Raw genomic sequence first — 25,074 nt, forward strand, 5'->3', positions numbered from 1 at the left:
TCACCTACCATTTTCCATAAATCTTTGATGTGCTTATTGACTATGAATAGACAGAATGTAGGACTCAGTTTCTAAAGTCAACAACTTCATGGGGTTACTGGGTGTCAGAGTAAGTAAGAAAAAGGGAACATTTCAATTGTGTGCACGAAAGGCTGCTGTATTTATGAAACAACCCCGCCCTCATGTACACCTGTCCTCACAGTCAGAGGCTCGTTTAGTGCTGAATGTCTTCTCTATTTCCCCTTAATCAAAAGGAGTGAAATGATACTATTGTTACAAGCAGCAAAACAAAAACATTAATTTTAATAACAATTAGAAGCAGGAGGCTATGACTGGTATACAGAGAAGCATCAAAATGCAGAGAAAAGTAAAAAACAATCATGTAGATTACTTAGTTTTACTATATATTTTTTAGACAGATATAGAACATTAAATGCTCACAAAGCGTCTCAATTTACTCAGTGCACATGGACCCTACAATCATTTAATAGGCCACCTCCAGCCCTTCAATACCATCAGGGTATTGACTTCAAATGATTAGAGATGATTGCTGTACTTCTCTGAAAGATGTTAGCTGTAAGAACACTCAACAGTGGTGACCGATATAGCCTATGATTGGTAAACACCTGAGGACAAGCTCTTGCCTCAGCGAGAACCTGCTGGGAGTCGCAGGGGTCTTTGGGGGGAGACGATCACTGACTGCACTGTCAGCCGGATGTCAGATCAGCATCTTCATGGCAGAGCACGTCCTGTAGGCCTGCTGTTCACCAACCTATACAAGGGTCCGGGCAATCTCGCAGGTAAGTTTCAAATTGGCCCTTGGTCACATCCATCAAAGTGGTAAAAACTGTCAGCTGAAAGAAGAGTTGGTCAGATGATACTTTCAGTTGTACAATAGCTTACTTCCTGTTAGAATTTTTATGCTTCTAGAATTTGCTTTACAACGTTATTTAATATTAAATAATGGCACATCAACTTCCATAGCCCAGTGTGTGAATATAAGCAGGTGCAGGACAGAATCTCTGTAATTCTTTTACAAGGCTTGGTTGCTGAGAGCACACACTGCGAAACAAGCAGCTCCTTAAGGAATGTCAAACTCACTTCTCCACAAAATACAATCTGTAACCATGAAATGCCTAACCGTGTACCATGAGTTTAATTTTTTCTCTCCTTATTCTAAAAGTAACGCGCAAGCACACGGACTGCAAAACACACAGACACACACACACACATGGACAGAGAGGTGCACAGGAAACGGAAGTAAGCATATGTGGGCTCACATGGAAATAGTCCAGGCAAAATGAGAATTACACCATAATTATAGCATACAGAAGAATTCCTGCAGGGGCTATGTTCTGATCCACATGATACAGGACTGGTGGAAATCCTACTGTCAAAGGTAAAAGAGATATTTTAGGGAGCATTAGGAAAAAGGGCCAAGAGAAGAGAAGAAACATGGGGAAATCAGGACCCGTCCACACTGACCACACACTGGTGACAAATAGAAATCTGAACAACTAGGAAGCGTTCTGTAACTTCTCGCTGTGGTGGTGTTAGGTGCTGTCCAGTCATTACAACTCATAGCGACCCTCTGTACACAGACTAAAACACTGCCTGTCCCGCACCATCCTCTCAAGAGCAGCTGTGCTTGAGCCCATTGTTGCAGCCACCGTGCCGATCACTTTTGCCGAGGGTCTTTCACTGACTGTCTACCTTACCAAGCATGGTGCCCTTTCCCAAAGGCTGGTCTCTTCCAGTCACAGGCCCGGAGTACGTGAGATGAAATATCGCCATCCTCGCTTCTAAGGAGCATGCTGGCTGGACTTCTTCCCAGACAGATCTGGAAGCTCTTCTGGCCATCCACGGTACTTTCAATAGTCCTCATCAACACTAATTCAAATGCACCATTCTTTGCCGGTCTTCCTGATTCACTGCCCAGCTTCTGCAAGCATTATGAGGTGACTAAAAATACCAGGGCTCCAGTTTGGCACACCTTAGTCCTCAGAGTGACCTCTTTGCTTTTTCACACTTTAAAGAGGTCTTGGCAGCAGGGTTGCCCAGTGGGGTATGTTGTCTGACTTCTTAACGGCTGCTTCCATGGGTGATGATGCGGAGCTAGGTCAATCTTTTCTCCATTTATCATGAAGCTGCTTATTGGTCCAGTGGGGAGGAGTTTTCTGTGTGTTTGGTTTGCTTTGTTTTGGTGACATGCATTCCACACTGAAGGCTCGAGGCAGCCTTTGGTCTTCATGGGTAAGTGCTTCACGTCTTCTTTGCAGGAAGCAAAAGGGTGTCATCTGCTAACACAGGTTGTTAATAAGTCTTCCTCCGGTCTCGGTGCTGCATTTTTCTTCATCCAATCCAACTTCCAAGATTTCTTGTTCAGCAAACAGACTGAAAAGTAAGGACACAACCCTGACACACACCATTCCTGACCTGAAACCGCACACTAGCTCCTTGTTCTCTTGAACGAACACTCTCTTGGTTTGAGTACAATGAAGTGGTCTGAAATTTCCATTCTTCGAAATGTTATCTGTTACTCGCTATGATCCACACAGATGAAAGCCTTTATGCTGTCAAGGCACTGAAATCTAGGCAATCCTCTTTCTAGTATTCTTTATTTTCATTCAAGATCTATTTGACATCAGCAATGATATCTATAGTGCCACATCCTCTTCTGAATCCAGCTAGATTATTTAGCAGTTCCCAGACAATGCATTGCTGCAACCATTTTTGAACTATCTTCAGCAAAATTTTACTTGCATGTGCTACTAATGATATATTTTCTTAGATACCCTTGCTTTGGGATGGACATACATAGAGGATCACTTTCAGGCAGTTGGCCAGGTAGCTGTCTTCCAAATTTCTTGGCGTAGATGAATGTATGACTCCAATGTTGCATGGGTTTGCCAAAACGTCTCAATTGGTAATTCCAGGACCCTTGTTTTTTGCCAATGTTTTCAGTGCAGCTTAGACTTCTTCCTTTACTACTTACTTTTGGTTCTTGGTCACGTGCTCCCTCCTGAGAACAAATGGTTTTTGGTACAGTAACTGGATTCTCCATTTTCTGTTGATGCTTCTAAAGGTATTCAATACTTTGCACAATAGTGCAACTCAACGCTTTGATTTTTTTCTTAAGTTCTTCCAATTTGAGGAATGCTTGACATATTCTTTCCTTGGAGTTTTTAAACTCATGGTCTTTACATGTTTCACTAATACTTTACTTGGATTTTTCTTTTTTTATTGTTTATCTTTTATTTCATAATCATAAACTTAACTCTGCTTTCCAGCTGGACTCAGGGGGAATAAGGAAAGTAGGAAATCCAAGAACTGGAGTGAGAGCCCAAGATGAAACGACACTGCAAGCACATGGGGATCGAAGGGTGATTTCCCAAGCTACACTAGGAACGGTCTGGTGCTTACGATAAAACATGAAAATCCAGATCAAATGTAATTAGAGGTGTCCACAGTCAGCAATGGTGATCTTCTTGCTGGTCTTGCCATTCCTGGAACCAAAACTCTCCATGGCTTCCACAGTGTCCATGCCTTCTTTCACCAGACCGGAGACCCTGTGCTTGCCATCCAACCCTTCAGTCTTAGCGGGGCAGGTAAAAAACTGGGAACCGTTTGTATTGGGCCCAGCATTTGCCGTAGACAGGATGCCAGGACCTGTGTGCTTCAGGATGAAGTTCTCATCTACAAATTTCTCTCCATAGATGGGGTGTGAAGTCACCACCCTGGCAAGATTCTGTGAAAGCAGGAACCTTTATAACCAAACCCTTTCTCCCCGGTGCTCAGAGCGCGGATGTTTTCTGCTGTCTTTGGACCTTTGTCTGCAAACAGCTCGAAAGAGCTGCTGCCGAGGGGCTCGCCGTCGACGGCTATGTCGAGAAACACAGTAGGGCTGACCATGGCTGGATGCAACAGGACCAGACAAGACTACACATTTAGGCGGCGGCGTCTGCAAAGCGGCCTACTTGGATTTTTCAAGCTGTCCTTTGAAATTTTCTCCATCCAGGAGCAAGTTTCTTTAGTCTTTTCATTTTGTGCCGTCTTTCAAATGGCCGTTTTGCTTTCCTTATGTAGGATATCCTCGCAGGCACCTCATACTGCCTCTGGTCATTAGTTGTCAGTGTGCCAAATCTAGTCTTGAGATGGTCCCCGATCCAGGGGAGCTATGTTCAAGGTTGCATTTGGGCCCTTGTGAATGTGTTTAATTTTCTTCAGCTTCAACATGAACTTGCATGTGAGTTCTGTTCCACAGTTGGCCAACGGCATTGAGTTTCTCCATTGTCTTTTCTCCAGCTGTTGTAGATTTAAATCTTGTGTGTTCTACCTGGGGAGATCCACATAGTCACCATCTGCGTTGCGGAGGGAAGATATTTGTAGTGAGTAGGTTGTTGGCATTGCAAAATTCTATTACAGAAGCCCGGGTGCCGTTTCTATCACCAAGGCAATCTTTGCCAGCTGCTGATCTTTCTTCATTTCCATTTTCACATTCCAAACATCATGAATTATCAGTTGCAGTCTGCAGGAGCTGGGAAAAATCTTCAATTCCTTCATCTTATGCATTAGCGATTGGTGCAGACGCTTGAATAATAGTTGTATTAACTGTTCTTTATGAGATGAACGATCACCAGCTGTCTCAAAAATCAAACACGGTCGCAATTGAGAAAGAGAAGCGATAAGATAAAACATAACAAGGTTGGGGCATAGGGGCTCCTGGAGCACAGGGGCGCCAGGGCCCAGAACTTGACTCGAGGCAGGATTATATGCAGGGCTGGTCGCATGTCCTGCATTCCATGCCAAGGTCCCACACCAGGGGCCGGTGGACAGTTTCTCATGCCAAGTTCCCACACCGAGGGCCGGTGGACAGTTTCTCATGCCAAGTTCCCACACCAAGGGCCGGTGGACAGTCTCTCATCACAAGTTCCCACACAGCTGTGACAATATACTCTGAAGGCAAACAAAGAAGCAATACTATTCTAGTCAATCTGTCTGTAGTCTGCAGGGGCAGGTAAAGCCAGACAGAGGGAAGCAAACTGAACACCGCAGAATGTTGTGTCTCAGCTGTTTTTTCCAGGCCACAGGAGAGAAAACATTGACTTTATCTTAGGTGAAGGTCAGACTTCCCGTGTCTCAGCTCCCTGGTGTGAGCTGTCAGCTTTTGCTCACAGCCTGGCTGAAACCATGGAAAATGGTGACGGTCTCGTCTTACTTGGGGAAAGAAATGAGGCTCGAACTGCCCCCATAATGCACTCGCTTACTTGGAAGCCCAGGACCGCATTCTGCTCCGGGGTCTGCATCCAGAGAAGTAGCCCAAATCTCCACATCCAGACTTCAGCACGCGTTCCTTTCCCAGCTAGCTCCAGACAGGTCTTCCTTGCAGCAGTACAGAAGTGACCTTCTTACTGACAGTGTCGTTCTTAGCTACACAGAAGTGACCTGATGACCGACCATGTGCTGACAACGCTGGCACTGACGTGTTCTTTGTGACTGTGAATGCAGCGCCACTCCTCTTCAGACGGTCACCCTCAGTATCACCGATGCTGGCTTGTCGTACTAACAGCCCATGCCTAGCATATTGGTCCTTATGCGTTCCATTTCCTTATCAACTTCAGTTTTCCTAGACGACTGCCTTGCACAGGCCGCGCGATCATCCATGGGCGTCCGCAGCAGTTTGCGCTCAGGTTGAGTTGCGCTGCATCATCAGATGACCACGGTCTTGCAAACGCCGCTCCTTTCCCGTCAGTGGTGTCAGCTGGCACGCGGGCGGCAGCTCTTGCCCGTGGTCTTTATTCTGAGTGCCTTCAAGCCGAGAGGGTCATTTCCCGCCACTCCATCAGACAATGGTTCACTGGTTTTCAAGGATAATTTAAAAAAACAAAAGAGCTTTCCCGATCCTCCCTCCCAGCTTTCTGTGTGTCCGCTCGGCTGAGGTCTGTCCCCGAGGGGGACCCTGCGGGTAGTGAAGGCGCTGGGGGAGGAGCTGCTAGCAGCCACCAGCCACGGAAGCGTGGTGATTCTAGCTAACGTACTGCGAACAGAGAAAGAGGGTCACCTTTAAAGGCAGCCGGAATCGAGTAAAACAAAGAGCGCTCTCTTAAAAAGGGCTCTGACTGCCTAGTGTTAAGGATTAGCTGTGGAGCATCGTTTGAGATTTCTGATGGAGAGAAATCAAGAGGAAAAGGCTAGAATCCATACAAGTGCCATTTACCTAATGTTGGAAACAATATTCTAGCTGATGTGGTCATCGAGCGACCATGATCACATTCTTTGTTTTACACACACACACACACACACACACACACACACACTCACACACACCTACGCTTTCACACGCAAAAAATCTAAAGAAATCAGTGTTATGCTGAATAGGACTTGGGATTCTAAATGAAGTTGATAACAACAACAACAACAACAAACAAAGAGAAAGCAAGGGGCCAAATTCTTCTCTCCAAACAAATACATAAAATATAAATACCTTGTTGAGAACAGGTTTTGTAGACAGGACATCATAGATGGCTGAAAATGTAATGTTCTGAAACAAAAACCATTTCATTCAGTAAATTCTCTCCAGCAGCATTAGCAGCACCAGTGGGGTTTCCGAAACGAAGCCCTCCTTGCCCCGTCCTCACCCCCAAAGGCGTTTCGCTCAGCGCCCCGTGAGGACAGAGGGAGTCGCTCGACAAGGGCTCTACTAGAGTGCTTTTAGGTTTTCTCGTCCTCTGCTTTTGCATTCTGACCGGCTGACCATTCCATTTCAGGTAAGAATTAAGGTAAGAGAACAAAGGGACAGCCAGTTTTGCTTTTAGTTAAAAACAAAAACCTTCAGAGCTAGGACCAGCTTCAACAGTGCCGATGTCTACTGGCAGGTGACAATGAAAACGTACCTCCTGGGTTGTGCGGTTCAGACAGGTCTTTGCAGGTGTCCTTCGATTATCCAGGAAGAAGGGATTTTTCCAACGGTCATAATTTGTTTGTACCACATACCATTGGCCTTGTTCGGGATTAAGTCTAGATACCAAAAGAGAGGTTTGCTCAGGCCTCATCACTTACACCTATACGTCTCAGCCCATGACAGCCTCTTCTTGGCTACAGAACAGACATACTTACTCGTATACATCCAAAGATACTTTTCTGTCTCTTGTAATGACACAACCCTCCCCAGATCGGTTGCCTCCAAGAATAAAATATGCTGGAGCCATTATCTTGGTTTTGGTCAATATATTCTTAGCTTCTTCATAACTGTGCAGAAACAAACGAGCAAAAAAAAAAAAAGGAACTATTTTTAGTTGATTTAGAAAATACAGGAATGGATTTTTTCATTTTTTCCCTAGCAGCTCCGGGAAACAAACGATCGCAGGAATATGATTTTTAAAATGGTTACATAGCTGTGGGTCAGGGAGAGGCAATCCCTATTCCTGTGTGAGTGAATTCTGACTCAGGCGACCCTACAGGACAGGGCAGAGCTGTTCCTGGGGCTTCCCAAGGCTGTAACTCTATAGAAGAAGCCTCAAATGCCACTGCCAAGTGATGGAGAAACAAACTGGCTTTCAAGAGATCTTCTTCCATCCGTAGAAGCCATGTCTTTCACCTCCCAATAGAATTATTAGATATGGGACTGAGAGACTCTAAAGAGTCTTGACTATTAGCCCTGTTGGTTCTGACTCAGGCTCACCCCACAGGAGGGTGTAGAACTGCTTCATGGGGTTTGCAGTGCTGAGGCCTCTGAAAGCCAAGGGCCATCCATGCTTTGCTCCTGAGCTACCTCTGGGTGGTTAGAACCGCTAACCTTTGAGTTAGCAGTCTAGCGCTTAACATGTGCGCCACGCAGGGACGCAGTTTTGAACGTTAGGGTGGCTAAAACAGATTTAGGCCCCAAAGACAACTATTAAATCCCATTCCCTGGAAAATAAAAAAAAACAGGCTCGATGCTCGTTTATCCTAAGTCACTTGGATGTTATGTTGCTGAGGAAGAGGTAGTTTCATTGCTCTAAAATGTCTGCATCAGTGTGGATAACTCTTAGCAAATATTACCATTTAAATGCAGCTCTCATTGTACACTGTTTTTCAGTGTGTTACACCAAAATTCAGGTGCTCTCAAGAATAGCAGTATCCCTAGCACATTTTAAATCAATTAGTTCATCTTCCTGTTACACACACACACACACACACACACACACAAAGTGTAACTAATTCTATATGAATGCCAAAGTCATCACATCAACTAAGAAATTCTGAAATTAGTTTGTTAATGGAAGATAAGTCTGGACTTGAAAAAATATTTTTATATTTTGCCAGGAATCATTTAAAACATACAAAATATTAACTTGAAAATAAAGCAAACAAATAGATTACCTTGTGCCATTTTCCAAAACTGATCTGGTGATAAACCCTATCCAATTGATATCTTTCTTCCCCATAAGCCATTCTAAGACACCTGCAAGAGATGCAGCACACACACAGAATCACGGGACTGGAAGAGAAAAGACTAGTTATCGGTACAGTCCAGCCAGACTTTTAAAACTTTTTTTTTACTGTGAATTTGGCGGACAGCCTCCTATTGCACATTTTAAAACTTCCATTTCTAATCAAAATACTCTACTCACCCATATAACCACCATTCACAGCGAAACGTTCGTTGAGTGAAAGACTAAACCGTCCCTGAGAAAAACAGAAAGTGATAAAATCAGACCGTTCAACCCTCCTCTCTGAGGGTCTATTGCTCTCCTTCATAGCAGTTTACAGAGGCTTACATTAGGCAAGCGAGAATACACGGGAAAATCAAAGCCACGGAATAGCATCTTCCCGTCTAGTGTGTGCGTGAAAAAGGTTTGGTGTGACGGGCCTCACTTTTCTGAAGGAGACAGTGCAGACAACAAGCATTTGGCTGGCCCGGGTGTGCAGCAGACCTGGGACTAGATCCCAGCTCACAACTCAGGCTCTCATCCCAGAGCAGCCTCAGAAACCTCATGGCCCCCTGCGCTTCTCTTGCAGGAAAGGCCACCCCTCGAAAGGTGACAGGCTGCGCCAAGGAATAAACGCAGCTTCATGTCCTCCCCGTTACCCCTTCCTGAAGACTCTGCCTGTCACGGACAGGCCGCAAGGGAGTCACAACTACCCGGGAAGCACCGTAACCGTCAGAGCCTTACTGGTTTGAATCCTGTTAACATGCCCACATAGCCAGCGAAGCTCGCCGCTTTGAAGACGGTCTGATTATTTCTCTGGAAGTCCAAATTCACGGTTAAAGGTTTGAGTTCCTCAGTTATGGTCCAGGAATTATTATTTGTATTCCACCTATGGAAGACCAATTTCAGTGACAGTGATGTAAGAACGACACAGCTAATATCCGGACAAAAAGGACGAGCATGATGGCGGGAGGCAGGAGCTGGAGCGAGCACCGCATCTACCAAGCCACTTGTGAGCGACTCTGACAAGAACTCTGGAAGATGTTCGCTTTGTCCCCGCAGTGTTCCAGACACCACAACTGAGGGGACTATCCTATCACCATATGGCAGACAGCGAGCCCCCGATTCACATTTAGAGATGTCTAAAGACAATGAACAACTCTGGCACTCTTAATTTTTCTAGAAAATGCTACTGCTCCTTGTAGGGACTAAACAAGATATGCATCTAGCATCTTCCAGCCTGCTCATGACTTCTGTCCACAAAATGCAGCTTCTCCACTGAATGGCAGAGTGGGACTATCTTGTCTTAAAATGAAAGAATCTAGTATCTTGACTTAGGACTTGGGACATGTTTTTCATCAATATAATACAATATGCTCTTCTTATAAACTAATAAGCACTTTTCTTTACTCACCCAAGAAACACTCCAAAATCCATGTTCCTGGCATGTAGTAAATGGCCTAGGTGAAAATGAGAAGAGACATGTAAGACAGAATGAGAACATAGTGTAACAGTTACAGAGAGCACTATTACAACAGTCAAGAGTACTATTGTAGTATCACAGTCAAGAGAGGACAACTGTAGTTTAATAGGTAAGATCATACTACTGTAGTGTAACAGTTACAGAGAGTACTATTACAACAGTCGAGAGTACTATTGTAGAATCACAGTCAAGAGAGGACTACTGTAGCTTAATAGTTAAGATCATACTACTGTAGTATAACAGTTACAGAGAGCACTATTACAACAGTCAAGAGTACTATTGTAGTATCACAGTCAAGAGAGGATGAGTGTAGTTTAATAGTTAAGATCATACTACTGTAGTGTAACAGTTACAGAGAGCACTATTACAACAGTCGAGAGTACTATTGTAGTATCACAGTCAAGAGAGGACGACTGTAGCTTAATAGTTAAGATCATACTACTGTAGTGCAAAAGGTAAGATCGTATATTGTAGTGTAACAGCCAACAGAGTACTAGTGATTTAAATTAATGCTTATCATTTAAGTTTGGTTAATTTATATTCTTAACTGTTCAATCCAACAAGAAGAATTAAGTAGCATCTCGATACCGTAAGGCTTCCTAACAAAACCACTACCACGGTTACCACTGCCACGTATGCCTGACTTCTCTCACAACCCGTGGGCGCTGCGGACCTCCAGGTCCAATCGGGAAGGGGGAAAGCATCAATGGACACCGTTTGGAGCACTGGGACATGGCTCTCTCCAAATAGCAGTGTCTTAATTTCAACGAATGTGGTTTCCCAACATTTCCCTGCAGCACTATCCCCTACAGCTGGGCACCGTGAGGATCAGTATACAAAATCTCAATGACACCCAGTCAATTCCAACCCATAGCCACCCTACGGGGAAGAGTAGAACTGCTTGGGGGTTGGGGGAGGGCGGGGGTTTCCAAGCTTAGAACTCTTTACAGGAGTAGAAAGCCTTGTCTTTCTTCCACAGAGTAGCTGGTGGCTTCAAACCGCTGTCCTTGCAGTTAGCAGGCTAGCCCATAACCACTAACCCATCCACAGGGATCCCGAGGGTTAAGAGAGGCGGACTTTATACCCTGGCTTAGACTGAGAAACCAGTTAGATCATTGCGATCTATCCTGTGCCTTGTATTCTGGGGACCGGCCAGGGAAAATGTGAGAAAGTCAGACTGGTAGTCAGAGGTCTCATTTTCCTTGGCTGAGGGATGACGAGAAATTGGTTGTCCCTGGCTTCTAGGGAAGTTGGGGACCTTGCTGTATCTGAAGATGACGAGGCAGCCCTGTGGAGACTCGCATCCATCATGCAGATAGCACATAGACTCTGAGGAACCCTGAGAAGGTTTCTGCCCCCAAAGATGACGTCCAAGTTCTTTGCACGCCTGAATTAAACCCTCACAGAAGTATCGTGACTGAAATGAATGGCAGCTTTCACTCTGCTTCTCAAAACTTAACAAAGGAGTACAAGCAGCAGGCCACAAACACAGAATGCACAAAGCAGGCCTGGTTTGAGAGGCGGTTCCAATTCCCACGATGAGACAATATTACTGCCCACCCGCCTCGGCACACAGTTACCTTTTTTGTCTTCTGTTACTAATGAAGTACACATGGTAAAAATTTCGTAGAATATATTGAAGGAAATAATCTCGCCTACGAGAAAGGAAAATTTTCTTGTTAATATACAGGCCCGTGACCATACAAAAATTCTTTTTTTTTTTTGTACAAAATGGTTGATGCCAACAGATCACGTGGTTGACTTTTAATCCAGAGCGTGTCAAAGGAAAGGCCTCGCTCACTTCTCAAAACCAGCCGTTTAGAAGCCCAGGACAGAGGAGGTCTGGTTTGAGCCGAGCTGTTCAGCGCCTGGAATCACTTCTGCATGGGTGAGCTTTGCTGTACACCGGCGACCACGTGCAACGCAGGGTGGCTGAGCAGCTGGTCCTTCAGCGGCCTGGGCCCTCGTAAGGGTGTTGTCGGTGGTGGTGGTGGTGTTAGGTGCCATCGAGTCGGTTCTGACCCACAGCGACCCTGTGCACAACAGAGCCAAGCATGCACCGACCTGATAACCGTTCCTCCGCTGGACCCCACTGTAGCAGCCATGGTGTCAGTCCATCTCTCGGAGGCCTTCCTCGGTCCGCTGCCCTCCTCGTTACCCAGCGTGGGTAGAGTGAGGACAAGGCCGCTGTCAGAGGGGGTCTGCAGGAGAAGCCTAGCACCCGGCGAGCGGCATTGGGCCGCAGCATATTACCCCCCTTGTCCATCACGTGTTTCAATTCCATTTCCTTGAGGAGCTCTCACACGATGCCCGATGTCTCCTGGGAGATGCTGACAACGCGGTCACGGTTCCCCTGATTTTAAGGAGAGGCGCTGTGTGGAAGACTGACAAACCACACAGGCAGATTCTGTGCTCCCAAATCCACTAGAGCGTGTTACTTTAAAAATGTCTTTTCCCAAACAGAGTATTACCATTTCATATTAACTCAAGTATCTGCAGGGCACTTTAGCTCTGTCCCCTTGGTGTGGACATGTTAGGGCGAGCATGCTCTTTTCAGTTCTAGCCCAGTGTTTACTTGGTCTGGTTAACTACATTATGGTGAAATTCTGCTCTTTCTTTCATTGTGACTCTTTCAATCTACCTGTTCATTTATGGTGGCAGTACACATAACCAAACATACAACCCACTCACAATTTCTACCTGAGCAGCTCAGCAACAGTGCTGAACTCACTTCCCACTGTATCACTCTGCTGTTTTCCTGAACCACGTTTTTCTTTTGAGATACTTGTACTTGGTCCTGATTTACCAGAATTATTACCACAAGAAAGCAACTATAAGACGTCTCATGCAGGTGAAAGGATACATTTCTAGTGTATTGACTATTTTAAAAAATAATTTTTAAGGAAATGTGTAACAATAAGAAAAATTCTGTTGCCGTTGTGAAATACTACTAAACCTTCAGAAATTCTCCAATATCTTTCTACCCTTAAACCAGGGTAGTCGTAGATTCTCAAATTAACAGCTTGATTGATTTGGTAGCTTGAAAATAAAACTTCTGAAGTGGTGGAAGAGACTTTTTCATTAAATTAAAAGTTATACATACCATAGGAGGGGAAATTGAAAACAAAATTCTAAAAAAAAAACTCCAATACCTAAGAACTGTATATGAATAATATGAAAAGTCTTCTTCCTTGAAATAGAAAACACATCTTAGAAAAATCAATGACCTCAATCAATGGAGAAACAAACCATATATGGATTGAAAAACTTGGTACTATTAACATGTCACTTCTCTCCAAATTAAACTGTAGATTATAAGATCATTCCAACTATCAGTAGCACCCCACCCACCCCAAGTTTATAAACTTTGGGAAACACGAATAGCCTAGAACAGTCCATCTAATTCTAAAGACTTAACTACAAAGCTTCAGTAAGTGAGGCAGTGTGGTGCTGTTTTAGAGATGGACACGTGGGTAAATTACACTGAATGGAAAGTCTAAGTTTTCTGGCTGGTCCATTTAGGTCCTCGTTTTGCCCATTCCCTTCAGTGACTCTGTGTTCAAGTTCAGTCTCTTCTTTGGCCTTTTCTTTCTTTCCTGTCTTTTAAGTACATGATGTTCTCGATGGCATCCTTCAACTCATCTGGTCTTTGGTCGTGTTCACGTGTCGAACCTCTGCTTGAAATGGCCTCTCTAAATCCAGGTGGGATGCACTTAGGTGGTAGTTGACTCTCATCGACTAGTTTTAATTTTCTTTAGCTTCAACCTGAACTTGCATAGGAGTAACTGAAGGTCTGTTCAAAACAAAGCCCCAGCTTTGTTTTGTCTGATAATATTAAGCTCCTCCTTCCCACCGCCCCCCCCCCCGCACTCCTCCCCACCCCGCCGCCCCCCGCACCTCCATGTTTACCCCGAGATATAGTCGGTTTGATCCCCATGGGTCCCCTCTGATGAGGTCCACAGTACAGCTATCATTTATGCTGCTCTAAAAAGTTGTTTGCTGGTCTTGCACAATTATATCATGGGAGCTCCAGTATAATTTCTATGGCCAAGGCCATATTTTCCAACACTAATCCTTCTCTTGTTTCCAATTTTCACATTCTGATCATCAATGATTATCAATGCATGTCGATTGCATGTTTATCAACTTAAGATTGAATAAGTTGGTAGCATTCTTTAATTTCTTCATTCTTGGACTGAGTGTTTGGCATGTAAATTTGAGTAACAGTTATATTAACTGGCCTCCTTTTTAGACATATAGAGAATATCTTTTCACACACAGACTTCTTGAACTGCAAGACAGATTCTGAAATGTTCTCTTTGGGGATGAGTTTAATGCCATTCCTCTCCAATGTGTCTCCCCAGTATGGTAAACTGCAGGATGGTCTGACTCAAAATTGCCAGTACCGGGCCATTTTGGCTCAATAGTCTCCGTGCATTTTATTTCATTTTTTGACCACTTCCAATTTTCCTAAGTCATACTTGGTACATTTCACCTTCCGATTTTTAAAGGATCTGTGCCACATCAGCAAATAAAGGTCCTGAAAGCTTTGCCACATCCATGTCATTAAAGTTGATCCTACTTGAGAACGCAGTCTTATTTTGAATGCCCGTTGACCTGACTGGCGCATCTTCTGGCACACTGTCAGACAGAGTTCTGCTGTTATTCACAAGCTTCTCGATGTCTCAACCTTCTTTCCCATCGGTCTTAGTCTGGAAGTTCTGCTGAAATCAGTCCAACCTGGGTCACCCTACTGGTATTGGAACTGTGGATGGCGTAGCTTCTAGCATTGCAGAAACACGCACGCCGCCACACACTGATAGATGGGGTGCGTGATGTGTAACGTAGCTCAATGAAAAATGCTTGAAAGATGGCAAAAGGAACTTTACCTAAAGGTATTTCGGTGACATCTGCGATCCCTTTCATTTCATCTTCAAAAGGACTTGGGAGGTTGCCAAGCAGCTCAGGCTGAAAACAAATGAACAGTCAGTCAACTAGAAGGTCTGCTTCGAGATCTGGTTGTTTTACAGATTATTCTACTTGCCAGGGGTCTTCAAAAAGCTTGTGGAAATAGAATAAACAGATAATGGGAATTCTCCATGAACTTTTCGAAGCCCCCTCTTATTGCTATCAGAAGATGTAATTAACACATTTTTATATTGGGGATTTCTATAAGATTCTAAATCATATTTAATTCTGCAGTGCATAGTCCTGGCTCTGTAATTTCTGCCTTTATTTCCTTAAGTTCATCTGTTCTCAGGGATTATCAGGGATTACTTCTCCACGCCCTTACATTGCGCCAGGAAGAGAAGGCGCTGGATGACCTGGCGTGGGCAACCTAACACGAACTACAACACAATGGCATCTTAACTGCCGAATCCTTTACCTTGCTCTTCCATTTCCCCGGAAGGTGCTGGCTGACCTAACGAGAACTACAACACAAGGATGACTTAACTGCGGCACCCCTGGCCTTATTTCTCTAGCCACCGCTTACCAAACTGCACTCACACACTCACTCACTCACTCACTCGTCTTTTCACGTGGCTCATGGCTGCTCTGGAGCCAACAAGCACTCACAGGTGTCTCCTGGCAAAAGATGGGCCCATGAATAAATTTAGTGGCAGACAACATAGTGGCAGTTAACAACTCCTAACTATGCACTAACGATGAAATTCCAATCTATGCTCACTGCCTCTTGCCGTTTAAAAGTTGAGTTTATTTTCGCCAAGCGGGTGTTTTTGGATAACTTGACCTACAGGAGGTTCCCCCCCAAGATGTCAAAGCATGGCTTCAAAAATATGGCACATCCTAGCCTATATGAACTTAGTGAGAATTTATTGAATATATCATTTAATCCTCACAACTGCTATATGAAATATTTATTAGTAGTAAATATTATTCTCCCTGATGAAAAAAAACTGAAGTTTCAGATATCAAGAAATGTGTCATAAAAAAAAAAAAGAAAAGTGTCCAGGAACCCACAGCCTGGAGACCAGGTTCTTTCTGAATCCAAAGGGCGCTGTGGTGCAGTGGGCTGCTCATGGGGTTACCAACTGCAAGGTCAGCAGTTTGAAACCTCCAGCTGCTTTTTGGGAGGAAGAGTTATGGTCTCAGAAACTCCAGGGGCAGTTCTATCCAGTCCCACAGAGTCACAGAGTCAGAACTGACTCATGGGCAGTGAGTCGTGAGCAGTGTGAGTCCAAAATTCAGGCACCAGAACACTTCACAATACTGGTGAGGAGCGGCCAGGAGGCCGTGAAGCTTTCTACAGTGCCCAGGAGAGCTCCGCACTCACAACTAATAAGTATCTGGCCCCAAATGGCAATGGTGCTGAGGTTAAGAAATCTGTTGCACCTGGGGTCTCGGTGAACACTTGAATCTTCTGGACCCTGGGGAGCACTCTAGAACAAAGACTAAACGAGGGTCTCATGGGGCCGTGGGGAACAGGCCTTTCACACTCCACTAAATTGGAGAAACCCAAATCCTCACTGGCATTCTGTCAATCCTGACTCAGCGTAACCCTACAGATGGTACAAATCTTTCTGGGCGCAGAGAGCCCCATCTTTCCCTCAAGGAAGGGCTGGTGTTTTTTGAACTGCCGACTTAGTGGTTAGCAGCCCAATGCTTACCCAACAGCACTAGCAGGGCTTCTTTTTACATTAAAAGGGGGCTTTGTCCCAGCTGTCAAAAGAGTGTCTGGGGTCTTAAAATGCTTGAAGGTAAACAAGGAGTCATCTAGCTGAGAAGCAACAAAGTCCACATGGAAGAAGCACACCAGCCTGTGTGATCACGAGGTGTCCACAGGATCAGGTATCAAAGAACAAAAAATCTATCATTGTGAATGAGCGTGAGTGCAGATTGGGGCCCAAAGCCCTTCTGTAGACAACTGGACATCCCCTTACAGAAGGGGGACGAGGAGGAGATGAACCAGCCAGTCAGGGTGCAGGGTAGCAACAATGAAACATATAACTTTCCTCTAGTTCTTTAATGCTTTCTCTCCTCTCCCCACCCCACTAACATGATCCCAATCCTACCTTACAAATCCGGCTAGACCAGAAGATGTACACTGGTACAGATAGGAACTGGAAACACAGGGATCCTTTCAGGACCAGTGGTGAGAGTGGTGATACAGGGAGGGTGAAGGGAAGGTGGGGTAAAAAAGGGGAACCGATCACAAAAATCTACATATAACACTCTCCCTGGGGGATGGACAACCGAAAAGTGGGAGAAGGGAGATGTCGGACAGTGTTAGACAATAATAATTTATAAATTATCAAAGGTTCATAGGGGGTGTGGGGAGGGAGGGGGAAAATGAGGAGTGAATACCAGGGGCTCAAGTAGAAAGCACATGTTTTGAGAATGATGATTGCAACCAATGTACAAGTGTGCTTGACACAATGGTTGGATGGATGGATTGTGATAAGAGTTGTACGAGCCCCAAATAAAATGATTTAAAAAGGGGAGGGGCTTTTAAAATAAAAACTGGAGTCTTATGTGACCAGGAGGATAATGAAATGGTTTTAAGGGTCACAGCTGCTGAAGAACTCTGGGGTACAGGGAGGGTTTGGGGTGAGAAGACTTCAAAATGTTCCAATTTTTTTCTATGAACTTTTTAAGTCTCTTGTGTGTATAACTTTAGCAAAGTTATATTTATATTCAAGTTAAAAAGCATCAAACAGTCCTCTACCCAATTGTGCCATTTTACTCCGTGTCCAGTTATCTTAAGGTTAACCAAGCCCCAGAAATGTCAGCCCCCGCCATTTGGCCAGTGGTATAGAGTAACTACAATATTGTACGAGCTTTTGAGAAGAGGCTGTGGACTGAAGTCTCTAAATAAAGACAAGAGCCTTTCTCAACTACGTATCTAAAGTCTTCGTAAGAACACTGCTTCTTACCAACTTTTGATCCACCATCTGCATGATTTTCCCACTCGGCACAAATGCATTCACTAAATTTCTCAGGGAATTCACTATAACTTTCAGCTGAAAAATAGGTAAATGAAACAATGTTAAATATAAAGTACTGACATTTAAGAGTAGCATTATTATCGTGAGAATAGATGTGAGCCTGGATGTGCAGAGCAGAACAAAAATACACATTGCTAGAGTCAGCAGAATTGCAAAACAGTACTATATAAACTTTGTAACTTTGGTAGTAAAGTGGTACTTTATTCTCAATTATTTAGACGAAGAAGAAATGACACAGAGGAAAAGAAACACTAGCAAAAAGAAAAAGAGCAGGAAGATGTGAAGAGATGACACATTTTCCTCTAAGATCACTCATTGCACATGAAGAAAAGCATTGAAAGCTCATTCTTCCGCTACCTGGTGGGGAACTTCGCGTGTCCTTTCAGAACGCAATCACACTGAGCAACATTGTCAATAGAGACGGAAGTAGCATAGCTTACCACTGGCGCCTTGTCGGTCATCACCTTGTGCCATCTTTTGTAGGGTGGTAAATCCAGATTGATGGTGTACCAAGGGACTGGACCCCGATAGCTGTAAGGAGAGGTAGATATCATCTTGGAATGGTGGACAATAGCCGTCTCCCCCCAAGACAGGTGGATCATTTGACATAAACTGGTATCTTAGAGACATATTCTTAATTTAAAACAAAATTCCATTTCTGACGGATCATAAGCACATGTGCACAATGACTGCCTTCCCTGTTACGAGCAGCTGTTCCCCCAGCACGCGTGTCGGTTTCCGTGTTTACTAACCGTCCGTGCCACAGTGGCAGTACCCACAGGTGCTGGGCACTCCAGTGGCACTGTCAGAAAAGGTGCAATCCTGGGACTGCGAGCCCGCTGCGCCTCTCCTCAAACAGCTAACAAAACCATGCCCCGACAGCCCCTCAGCTGCTATTCTTTTCCAGTCGAGGTTCCCAGGCTCTAGCATTTCAAAACAGAAATGAACCTCTGACAGGAGATTTCAATTCGGTGCGAATGAGAAACTCCAGAAACCGTTCCGCTCCGTAAGAAAGCCTCCGTGAACCAGTATTCTTTGAGAACACCCATTCATTTGGTTAACAAAATGGCACGAAGAACTAAAACACGAACCCACGCCTTGGCTCTCTTTAAACAAGTGCTTAAAACGTCTGAGTATAGACCAACTGCACTTTAATTTCTTATGGACTTAAACATGAAGTGGTCTTAGAAATTTTGTGGGAAAATGTCAGTATCTTGTCATTCCACCTTTCTGTGAGCTTTTTGAAGCCACCTCATATTTACGTCACGAGTAGGGAGGCTTCTGGGAAATTCATAAGAGACAGTGAGCAACACAGGCATTGGACACTAACTGTACCCCTATCTTCCAACTCTGCTACGGATAATAGGGACGGGCCAGTTCTGAAATGTAGGATTCACCCGACCAGGTCATCATGATGAATAGTCATCACTGACTGAACCTGCAAGGCTTCCAGGTGGTGTGGAAACTACTCCAAGTGACACAACACACACGCAGAGATAGCAGGCCCTCAGCATCCAGTGAGGAGGAGAAAGAAATGCTAATGGGGTTCAGATGGGTGCAGGGCTGATTTCCTGTCAGTCCCTGGCTCTCCAGGGCAGTTGGGACTGGCCTGGCTGGATGAGCAGGTACCTGGCCCTCCTTCATAGCAACCGTACATTCCTCCAGAAGCTACGAGTTTGTTGGAAAGGAAGACCTCCTGGATCCAGGAGAATTGTTTTTCATTCAAAGGTATATGAGTAACAAACTTCTCTCCCAGATCTCAAGATCCGTTTGTTGTTGTTGTTTTTGTTCAGAGGATTAGAAGAAATATTAGGATGTTTGTGTAGCAAAGGCACCCAACAGAAAAACATGATGGGGGAAACAAAAACAAGAACAAGGTGTGCAGGTGTAACACACACACAATTCACAGAGGTGCTACAAAAGGCTGAGAAAACATAATTAAAAAATAATTGAATTTTCACAAACTTTTTACAGCACTGTGTATTTATACATAAACCACCTACTGTCACTGAGTGGATTCTGACTACCCGGCAGCCCTGGAGGGCAGAGAACTGCTCCTTTGGGTTTCTGAGACTAAATCTTTGTGGGAGAAGACAGCTGCAACCTTCGCTCATGGAGCGGCTGGTGGGTTTGGACTGCTGACTTTGTAGGTCACAGGCGCTCTCTATCTGTATGTATGAATAAGTGCATACATGTCTGCATATACTGTACATACCCACAGATATTTGTGTAAAAATGTACATAGGTGTAGCCATATACACACAAGCCTATACTCAAACACAGCAACATAAAACTAGTTATGTTGTAACGTAAGCAGGAAAGGTTTTCAGGGAGATTGTTCAGCAGACACACACAGGTATACACGAAAGGGAGTGGATAACACGCCTTAAACACGGAAACAAGCCAAACAACATGGCCATCAATGCAAGTTGGACTTGGAGAGATCCTAAATCAGGTTTCTGAGGCTGTACATCTGTATGAGAGCACAGCGCTTCATCTTTCTCGCGAGGAGCAGCTGGTGGATTTGAACATGGAAAGCACTCATTAGATGGTCAATGAATGGGGGCAGTGAGACCAGTCAAAAGAGCTAACCAAGGAGACCTGAAGTCCGGGCCACGCTGGCGCCAGTGGGGCCAGGGAGGCTGTGAGAGCGACACTGAGGGTGGTTACCTGGACGCCATGCCCGGCCTCTTTCTACGCGCAGCCGATAGAACCAAAAGAAGCCAACGTACCCAGCTGCCCTCTTTCTGGCCCAGAGGCCGGTGTGGAACCTGGTGTTTAGAGAATAGTGGTGGAACAGCTGTACGTGGGGAAACTGCAGGGAATGTAAACGCCATCGTCGTGCTAATATGAAATCCTACTCCTTGAACATCCAGGAAGGCGACATTCACGTTATTTTGATTTCGTTTTGTTTTTGTTGTTTACTGTTATAAAATAAATATGGCACATAGCACACCATTTGCGGATCAAGTTTTACATGCAAACCCCACTGACACCGATCATGCGGACCATGCAGTAGAGCCGTCACCAAGCACAGGACGGAACACGGAGGAAAGACTGCTTTCTCACCACCTTCTCTCCCCTTTCCACCCCGAGCCTGGTAAGAGGATACCTTTTTTACGGGGCCATTTACACAGAAGGCTGTGGAAAGGCCAGAAAGCTAAGCTAGAGAGATTACTGGTAAAATACATTTAACAGGCTTTGGGCCCTCCCCTTGCTTCTCCAAACCTTGTCTGTCCCCCCGCCCCCAATTTTGACTCCCAGACCACGGTGTATGTCTGGAACACTCCACTTCTGCTCTGGGGAAATCTGGTGATTTCTGTCCGGGTACTCCAGCGGGTCCCGGGGCCAGCATGGTGACCAGGCTGAGCACTCCCTTGCTTGCCGAGATCAGGAAAATGCTTAGCTGAAGAAAGAGGCGTTCGGGAGGAAGGGAACCACTGTCCCTGCTTTTTTCTATGCTTTTGATAACAAAGAGCATTTTAACCCCGGATAGTTTCATAATTGTCAAGAATCTGAGCCAAAACAAAAACGCCTGGGGGCAGAGTGTGTCTCAAGACACAGACAAGACTTACACTCTTATTTTTATGAAAGGGATTGATACAGAGTGGGAGATTTCCACCAAGGTCAAAGTAAGTTTTGTACATTTGAGATTTACTCACGTGGGCCCAGAAGGAGGATAGGTTAATTTTCTGCAGTCTTCTGTGTACTATTAAAAAAACAAAGAAAATAAAAAGTTAAGCGCATAACACATGCTTGCTATCTAACGAGGTAATTTCAAAACAATAAGTTGACTCGATCGTTCCTTGATTATGCCTTTTTACACTACTTCCCTAACTCTTACCATAAAAGTCATCCTACCACAAAAGCTTCTAAAACCCCCAAACTGTAATTTTACTCTTGGTTCAGTTTGCACAGGAGGCAAAACCCAAACCACTCACACCCTGACTGCTGGTCTGACCCATGGTAACCCCAAGGGCCAGGTGCCAGATGGCTCTTCTATTGCAAACATATTGAGTACAAATGAGACATGAAAAAACAGATGGGAAATGTTTAAGTGGGCTTGATTGATCATAAAAGGAAATTACTTGATAGAATGTGATATTATCGGGATATTATTTAAATCTATGAGCCAACTCGATCGCAATCTGCTCTGGAATTTACATCCCAAACCAGATTTTCAGGGCACACTGAACAGGGCTGTTACCATGCTAGGTTCAGCTCCTGCCGCTCCTTCTACTGAAGCCGCACAAACCAGCCACTTGCTAATGTTCCAGCATGCGGGGCACAGACAGTACTGTTCTCTCTGCCTTCCTCGCCTGGCTGAACTTTTGGTTATTCTCTAAGAGCCAATTCAAATAGTCTTTTGAGTGTGAAATCTTTGCCTACCTTCTGTATAAAAAGTCGTCTCCTCCTCTACACTGACACAGCCTGGCCCACATCTCTAGTACCCGGTCTACCACCCCGGGTTATAACTCACTGTTGGCATCTCTTTGTTCTCCTTGAGGTACGGATCAGTCCCCCGCATAGAGACTTCTGCCCAAGACAAGGAGTACATGCAATTGGCTCAGGTACAGTAGTTCGAGCTTAGTGGGAAAACCGAATTTGTTCCCGGAACAGGAAATTATCAAATAAAGAGACATGGGCTGGATGATTCTTTTCTTCTGAGTTCAAGGTGGCCGCATGCTTATCTCCCCTACACTGGAGAGCCAACCCCGCAGAAGTCAAGCAGGCTTTTAAACGATCCCTGAACTAACTACAAGCTTTTCTCTTGTGAACTGTTTTGTTCTGTTCTTTGTCAGTGGTTTGTTTTTGTTGTTTTGTTGTCTGGTTGTATACTGTTGCTTTGTTTTCCTCTGTCTTGTTTTCGTGCATGTTAGTGACTCCACAGGTCTGTCTGAATAGGACAGGCTGGATGAACTATCTGGAGGAAAAACAACGGGACCGACAGTTCCGGGGGGACTTGGGGTGGGGGGGTAGAGGGGGTAAGGAAGTGGTGTTAACAAACCCAGGGACAAGGGAAAAACACGGGACCCCAAATGGTAGAGAAGGGGGAGTGGCAGGCATGGTGGGAAATGATCAAGGGTAAGGTTGCTTAGAGAAGAGGTATACTCTAGCCCAGGTGGCAATGAAGCATGGTAGTAGGGCAGGAGGAAAGTCAAGGGAGATGGAGGAAAGAGCTAGGAGTCAAAGGGCATTCATGGAGGTCTAGACAAGACATGTACATGCAAATATATATAGGAAGATGGGGTAATAGATCTATGTGTCTATATTTATAGGTCAAGTATTAAGGTGGCGGAAGGACCTTGGGCCTCTACTCAAACACTCCCTCAATGCATGAATACCTTCTTTTATTAAATTGGAACTCTATGATGCTCACTCTCCCGACACAACGGTTGGAGCCAAAGTGGGTGAACAAGTAAATGTGGTGAAGAAAGCTGATGGTGCCCGGCTATCAAAAGAGATAGTGACTGGGGTCTTAAAGGCTTGAAGAGAAACAAGCGGCCATCTAGCTCAGAAGCAACAAAGTCCACATGGAAGTGATCGAGTGGTCCCCAGGGGGATCAGTTACCAGGCATCAAAGAACAAAAAATCTTATCATTGACTGCACACCTCCATGATAGGATCGCTGAAGACAAATGGGTGCATAAGCAAATGTGGTGAAGAAAGCTGATGGTGCCCGGCTATCAAAAGACATAGTGTCTGGGGTCTTAAAGGCTTGAAGGTGAACAAGCGGCCATCTAGCTCAGAAGCAAAAAAGCCCACATGGAAGAAGCACACCGGCCAGTGCGATCACGAGGTGCCAAGGGACCAGGTATAAGGCATCATGCAAAAAAAACGATATAAGTGTGTGTATATATGTGTATATGTATATATATACCATATTAAATGAAGGGGGAAGTGCAGAGTGGAGACCCAAGGCCCAAGTGTCGGCCAATGGAGATCCCCTCATAGAGGGGTTTAGGAGAGGAGATGGGTTAATTAGGGTGCGAGGTAGTACCGATGAAGAACACAGCTTTCCCCCAGATCCTGGATGCTTCCTCCCCCCAACTACCATGATCCGAATTCTACCTTGCAGGACTGGATAGGGCAGAGGCTGTACACTGGTACATATGAGGGCTGGAGGTACAGGGAATCCAGGGTGGATGATACCTTCAGGACCAAGGGTGTGAGGGGCGATGCTGGGAGAGTGGAGGGTGAGTGGGTTGGAAGGGGGGAACTGATTACAAGGATCCACATGTGACCTCTTCCCTGGGAGAGGGACAGCAGAGAAGGGGGGAAGGGAGACTCCGGATAGGGCAAGATATGACAAAATAACGAGGTATAAATTACCAAGGGCACATGAGGGAGGGGGGAAAGGGGAGGGAGGGGAAAAAAAAGAGGACCTGATGCAAGGGGCTTAAGTGGAGAGCAAATGTTTTGAGAATGATTGGGGCAGGGAATGTATGGATGTGCTTTATACAATTGATGTATGTATATGTATGGATGGTGATAAGAGTTGTATGGGTCCCTAATAAAATGTAAAAAAAGAAAAGAGGAGAAAAAAATGATTAGGGCAGGGACTGTACAGATGTGCTTTATACAATTGATGTATGTATATGTATGAACTGTGATAAGAATTGTATGAGCCCCTAATAAATTGTTAAAATTAAAAAAAAAAAAGAAAGTACAAAAGCACGCAAGGTAGGGGTAGGGAGGATTGAAACTGTGGGGTGAGCTCAGAAACAGACCTGCTGCAAATGGGTGTGAGCATTGATAGCTTACATATTATTTTACCTTTTCAGTCAACTGGCAAGTGAAAATACAGTTGCTTGACCTTACTTGTGATTTAAACATAAATGCCACGAAAATGACAACCACAGTATACGTTTCTCATATAAGCTCTGTTTTGCCTTATAATTTAGGTTGACTTCATTAAGAAACAGTATTGATGACTCCTGGTTGTTGACCATGCACCCAAAGCAGGGCTCAAACCCACAACTCTGAAATCATGCTCTACCAACTTGAAGGTAAACTAGTGGCCATCTAGCTGAGAAGCAACAAAGCCCACATGGAAGAAGCACACTAGCCTATACGATCACAAGGTTTCGAAGGGATCAGGTATCAGGCATCAAATAACATAAAATCATATCATTGTGAATGAGGGGGAGTGCAGAGTGGGTACCTAAAGCCCATCTGTAGGCAACTGGACATCCTCTTTACTTATTTCTTT

General features: G+C 44.8%; 1 protein-coding gene across 1 annotated transcript in view; it reads right to left on the reverse strand.

Annotated features, from left to right (window-relative positions):
* Positions 1-284: 284 nt before the first annotated feature.
* Positions 285-25,074, reverse strand: part of ASAH1 (N-acylsphingosine amidohydrolase 1) — a 49,234-nt gene continuing 24,444 nt past the window's right edge. The window contains exons 2-14 of the mRNA XM_075556787.1: positions 21,524-21,570; positions 18,302-18,392; positions 17,790-17,876; positions 14,784-14,862; positions 11,475-11,549; positions 9,826-9,871; positions 9,156-9,300; positions 8,613-8,667; positions 8,362-8,443; positions 7,117-7,248; positions 6,894-7,017; positions 6,485-6,541; positions 285-854 (exon numbers count right to left, since the gene is read on the reverse strand). Of these exons, the coding sequence (XP_075412902.1) occupies positions 765-854; positions 6,485-6,541; positions 6,894-7,017; positions 7,117-7,248; positions 8,362-8,443; positions 8,613-8,667; positions 9,156-9,300; positions 9,826-9,871; positions 11,475-11,549; positions 14,784-14,862; positions 17,790-17,876; positions 18,302-18,392; positions 21,524-21,570 (1,110 nt within the window). The 3' untranslated portion in view covers positions 285-764. The remainder of the gene's footprint in view (positions 855-6,484; positions 6,542-6,893; positions 7,018-7,116; positions 7,249-8,361; positions 8,444-8,612; positions 8,668-9,155; positions 9,301-9,825; positions 9,872-11,474; positions 11,550-14,783; positions 14,863-17,789; positions 17,877-18,301; positions 18,393-21,523; positions 21,571-25,074) is intronic.

Source organism: Tenrec ecaudatus, chromosome 8 (genome assembly GCF_050624435.1).
Source record: "Tenrec ecaudatus isolate mTenEca1 chromosome 8, mTenEca1.hap1, whole genome shotgun sequence".
Taxonomy (NCBI): domain Eukaryota; kingdom Metazoa; phylum Chordata; class Mammalia; order Afrosoricida; family Tenrecidae; genus Tenrec; species Tenrec ecaudatus.